At 62.5% G+C, this 5249-nt stretch overlaps 2 protein-coding genes across 2 annotated transcripts; both read right to left on the bottom strand.

Annotated features, from left to right (window-relative positions):
- Positions 1 to 403: 403 nt before the first annotated feature.
- MNEG_13712 (hypothetical protein) lies at positions 404 to 1809 on the bottom strand (the record flags this gene model as incomplete). The annotated part of the gene is made up of 4 exons (XM_014037817.1): positions 404 to 576; positions 976 to 1192; positions 1405 to 1503; positions 1642 to 1809. 4 exons carry the CDS (start codon positions 1807 to 1809, stop codon positions 404 to 406), a joined length of 657 nt encoding a protein of 218 aa, XP_013893271.1.
- Positions 1810 to 3838: 2029 nt separating this feature from the next.
- On the bottom strand, positions 3839 to 4439 carry MNEG_13711 (hypothetical protein; the record flags this gene model as incomplete). Its single annotated transcript, XM_014037816.1, has 2 exons — positions 3839 to 4042; positions 4395 to 4439. 2 exons carry the CDS (start codon positions 4437 to 4439, stop codon positions 3839 to 3841), a joined length of 249 nt encoding a protein of 82 aa, XP_013893270.1.
- Between the last annotated feature and the right edge of the window lie 810 nt (positions 4440 to 5249).

Here is a 5249-nt window from a genome sequence, read left to right as displayed (position 1 = left end):
GGGTGGGGGGCGCGGCACACGCTGCATCGTGTAAGACGCGGCTGGCTGCGGTGACGGCTTCGTGAGCCGCGTGCCCCGCCTGAATTCTGCACGAGGCGCCCTTGTGAACATGGCTGTTGATGGGCTGCGGGCGGGCGTACTCACACACACACATTCACACAACAAGCATTCATACGCGCGCGCACACACATACACACACACATACACACACACACACATACACACACACCAACACACACACCAACACACCAACACACACACCAACACACTAACACACACACACACACATGCACACATACACACACACAAACATGCACACACACACACACACACACAAGCACAGAGACACACACACACATGCACAGACACACACACATGCTGACACATGCACACTTGCTCGCACTCACACATGTGATAGAATCTGCTGTGCACTCCGCCCAGCACCCTCCCCCCCTTCCCCAACGCACGCACACACCTGGTTGGCCTCTTCAAACATGAAACTGCCGTCTGCGTTGTTGTCACGTAGCATTGCCGTGTACGCGCTGGTGGCATCCTTCAAAAAGACGGTGTCCGCATCTGTGAACGGGGCAGGGCGTAGGCACATGATCCGCTGTGGACAGGGGGGCCATGCAGGCTTGCTGTCTGCGTCAAAACCAGAAGCTGGGGCCACGTGTCGCTTGCTGCTGAGGAGGCGAGGCCTGCTACCCTTGTTTGCGTTGTGCGCTCAACCACCAGGGCTCTCCCCGCCCGCAGCACCCCGCTCAAGAACACAGCAGCTTCCCACTCGCAGCCCTGCAGCCGCGCTGCCAGCTGCTCCTCGAGCGCCCCGACCACACACGCCCCTCGCGAGCGCCGCCGCGCCCGGCCCTGGCGTCCACAACTTGTCAGACGGCGCGCCTGCAGATCACGCACCAGAAGCCTGGCACCCCCTGCGGCCCACCGGCGCCGTGCCGTGGACACAAACCATCCCCTCACCGGCAAACAGCACGTTGTAGTTTTTCTTGATGATGGAGTGCGCGATCAGCGTCTTGACCCACACCAGCTGGAACCACTCGGGGCTGTTGCGCTGCGTGTCTGCGTCGGCCGCGCGGCTGCCGTACGACTTCATGAGGTGCGCCGCGTCGTAACACGGCAGCCGCAGCTGCTTGCAGCGCGCGACGCTGCCGGCGCCGGCGGCGGTGACAATGATGTTCTGCAGCCCGTTGTTTTGGGGGGGGTGGGTGGGGTCAGGTCAGCTGCCATTAGATATGCTGCCATCGCGTGCGTGCAGAGGTTGCACCGCTCATGACCAACCCCAAAGCTATTCCTGCTGGACCCGACACCCATCGCCGCTCCACATTCCGGCCCGATGGCGGCCAGATCCATCCAGGCATGCACACCCGCCCAACTCGGCCGCGCCCGCACCTGCAGGTTTGCAAACTTGTACATGGACACCAGGCAGTTGAGCGTGACGGCGTAGAAGCCCTCGTTGAAAACCAGCACCGACACCGAGTTGTTTCGAGCCTGCGCGGCCGGTCGTCATCGCGCCGTGCGGCGCACCGTTGACTCGGTGACGCAAGTGCGCCGCGCCCTGGCTGGCTCCCGTCTGTCCCCCGGTGCAGCAGCGGGCATCGATTGAGGCCTAATGGCTCAATGTCCTACCTGAACCTTCAACAGCGCGTCCAGGTCGTCCGTAAGGCCTTCCCAGGGGAACGGGGTCGGGTCTGTCACAGTCCACGGCAGCACACCCGCGTATTTTCCATCTTGTGTTCCAGTAACCGTGTCAGCGACTGCTATTAGCAGAAGCGCGCCCAGCAGCAGCGATTTCATTGCTGCTGGGCGCCTGCCAACCGCTCGCGCCTATTCCGCGCTCACGTGCCTAGCTGCTTATTAAAATATATGTTGATGGCTTGTTTGAGGCTGGGATTAGCTCGACAAGCAGATTGCAAGTGCAGGGTGCAGTGGTCGCCTCTGCCGTTGAATGGCCGTCCTGAATGCCGCGGAAATCTGTTATATCAAGGTGATATGACCTTTAATTGTGCAGCTGCACCTGCTCACCGATGAAGCAAGCGGGCGTCGCCACCTGCATTCCCTGCTGCGGCCAGCTGCTCATATCACCGGACCTGCGAGCAGCTGTCACCGCATGCCAGTGCTCCCTAGGTTCATTCAAGCCTGGACAAGAGTAAATGCCGCGCAGGTAAATGTTACCCTCTGCACCCGGTCCCACTGTCCCTGGCGGCATTGTCTCTGCCTCACAGCTGCTGCCACGACCCACGAGGGCTTCAGGGGGGACCTTTGGCCAGAAGCATCAGAAGATACCGCTTCCGACTGGCGTTGCAAAGTACAAATTTACATGCGACCACAATACTTCAGAGTCTGTGTATGCGCGCGCGCGTGCGTGTGTGTGTGTGTGTGTGTGTGTGTGCGCGCTTGCGTGTGTGTGTGTGTGTGTGTGTGTGTGTGTGTGTGTGTGTGTGCGCGTGAGTGCAAATGATTGTGGCATGTGTTTGTGCACCGAGTTTGCTGGCTTGCAACCCACGAGGACTCACAACATTCTGAAGCTTTGATGCCACTCACCCTGCAATTGTATGTGTATGTCATGCCGTCCCACGATCTGGCTTGGCATTAGCCCCTGGCGACACCAACGGGTGTGCATACGGCTCGCCATCCGACTGCTGTCTCCCGCGAAGTCCCCCGGACCCACCCTTTGCGCTGGGCAGCAAAGCTTGAGCTGCTCCACACAATACAGGCATGCGCTGATGCAGACGGTCCTGTCGCCAGCCAAGAAAAAGGTGGTGGCGATTACAAATGACATCATCGCACCGATTGGATGCACGCTGCAGCCCCCATTCCGTCCGCTGCCACCGGGCGGCGGCGGCGGGGTGGGCCTGGCACGCCCTGCTGCCGCCGCGGCGCCCGGCGACGGCGGGCCAGGAGGCGCGGGGGCCCCGCCGCGTTTGGTTTGGGAGGGGCGGGAGGCACAGAAAGATGACACACAGGGGGAAGGCAATGCAGACGACAGCAGCGCGGAAAACCCTATGAGCCAATGTTGAAGGAGAAGAACGAGCAGTTCGTTGCGCGGCGCGCCCAACGTTCCACGCGGCGTGATCGGGCCCATGCCCCCGTTGCGCCGCGCACTCTAAAGTGTCCTTGGGCGGCGCGCACCGTCCAAGGCATCCAGAAACAGCGCACCCATGAGGGGGCGTCAGTGACATGGCAAAAGGCAAGTCATAACCAGTGCATAACGTTGGGCCGTTCCTCCGGCCGCGGGGCGCGCGTTTGGCGCGCGGCGGCGCGCCCCGCAGCTGGTCGGGATGGGAGGCGCGCACGCGAGCGCGGCCCCGCCTGCGCCCCGCGCCGGCCGGCTGGCGCACTGCTCTATCGAAAGTGACCGAGTGCCAAAGAATGCCGCGGCCGGGGACGATGCGGCATAGCACCGTAAAGGTTGCGAGGGGCCTGGCGACATGCGCCGCCACAATTGGCAGTGCGCCAATCCCCCACTTCCCAAGAAGCCCGCTGCGGCTGCATTTATGAAATATCAAAGCCCGCCGACACAAGTTGGGGCGCGCCCAGCCATCCGCTGTCGGCGCCGTTCCGCCACTGCCGCCAGCCGCCGTAGCAAGAGCCGACGCGCAGGCGGCCTGCGGCCCGCGGCCGGCGGGGCTGCCGCCGCTGAGGCCCCTGCTGCGCCGCGCCGCCGCTTCCGGAGAGGCGCGGCGCCCCGCCATCTGACAGCCCGCACGCCCGCCCTCCCTTCCGTCCCGACCCTATCACCCCGCCGCCGGCCCCGCTGCTGCGCAAGGGGCGACGCCGGCGCGCCGCGCAGCTGGCTGCCGGCCTTGGGCGGCCCTGCAGACGCCTACAAGAAGTAATCCCCAAAGCTGACGATGAGGAACGACAGCGACATCACCGCGTTGTACGCGGTGAGGCCCCAGTCCTCGTACCAGATGCTTATGCCCAGCATGGCGCCGTAATAGGCAAACAGCACCATCTCGAGGGCGTACGGCTTGTGGTAGGAGCGCAGCCAGCTGTTGTTGTCGTTGGCCGCAAACTTCAGGGTCACCTGGGGAAGGTTGGTGTGTGTGCGTGTGTGTGTGTGTGTGTGTGTGTGCGCGCGCGTTTGTGTAAGCTGACAGGGGAAGCGGCGTGCGTGCGTAGGTCCCAAATGCACAGGGATGGCGTTTTAAATGCAGAATGCAGGCAATACAAGACAGGGAAAGCAAGCAGTATGAGACAGGTCATTCCAGGTAACCACGTGTAGAGGCTTGCTGCGTGTCAAAGCGGGACCCTCCCCATCCACAAAACACCACCGCAGCTGCTGCGAGCGGCTCAGGCGCAAATCGGCGCAGGCCGACACAGGTCGGGGCCCAAGGTTTGAGGCCGAGGGGTGGCCTGCTTTTAGACCGCCCGCCCACCTTCCAGGACTTTGACTTTTTGAGTCCCAGGATGCCGCTGATCATCGCCCAAAGCTTGAAGTAGCCCAGCACGACGCTGCGGGTTGCGGTTGGCGGCGGTTGGGGGGCGCCGGTCATTGCCAGGGATCAGCAAGAGGCATTGCAGGCGTCACAGCTACGTCTGGGGCTTGGCCGCGACGTGTGCGAGGCAACAAAGACGTACTGCGCTTGCCAGCTTCGAACCGCAACCAGCAAGATGGGCGCTCGTAAGAACGCACGCGCTGCGCGCCTCATGCGAGGCGCTTTGCACATTTGCAGGCCCCCTGGCGCCCAGCCGCGCCGCCCGCGGGTCCGCACCTGGGATCTTGCCCACTCGCAAACACCCTTCCAGGGCGCCCACGCGCCACGAACCCAGCTTGTTTTCCCCCCCCCCCTCCCCTCCCCTCCTTATGAGCCCCTGCCCTGGTGTCGGCTTTTGTTGCGCCATGATCACCCCTGATGCCGACTCCAGAACACCCCAGTCCTCGCGAAACACCCCCGATCCCGAGAAATAAACGTTTTTAACGCCGAGATCCCTCACCTGAACAGCAGGAAGATGTACGACAGGATCGTGAAGTACAGGTACACCACAACCGCCACGTTCGCGCTGACGAGGAAGAAGATCGTCGGGAACCCCCACACCCAGGGGTCCAGCCACAGCACGATGGGCGATGCGAGGAGCGCGACCAGCGTCACGAGGGCGAACACAAAGTAGCGGCAGAAGAACCAGTAGCAGTTGATCTTGGAGAGGAAGCCAATCTCCTTGCAGAAGAAGATGTTGGCAAAGCTCTTGCGGACGATCTGAGGGGGTAGATGTTTTGTAAAGGGGGGGAGTAC

Source organism: Monoraphidium neglectum (genome assembly GCF_000611645.1).
Source record: "Monoraphidium neglectum strain SAG 48.87 unplaced genomic scaffold scaffold03996, whole genome shotgun sequence".
NCBI lineage: Eukaryota > Viridiplantae > Chlorophyta > Chlorophyceae > Sphaeropleales > Selenastraceae > Monoraphidium > Monoraphidium neglectum.
Note: the sequence above shows the minus strand (reverse complement) of the source record. Positions and strands in the feature narration are given on the sequence as shown.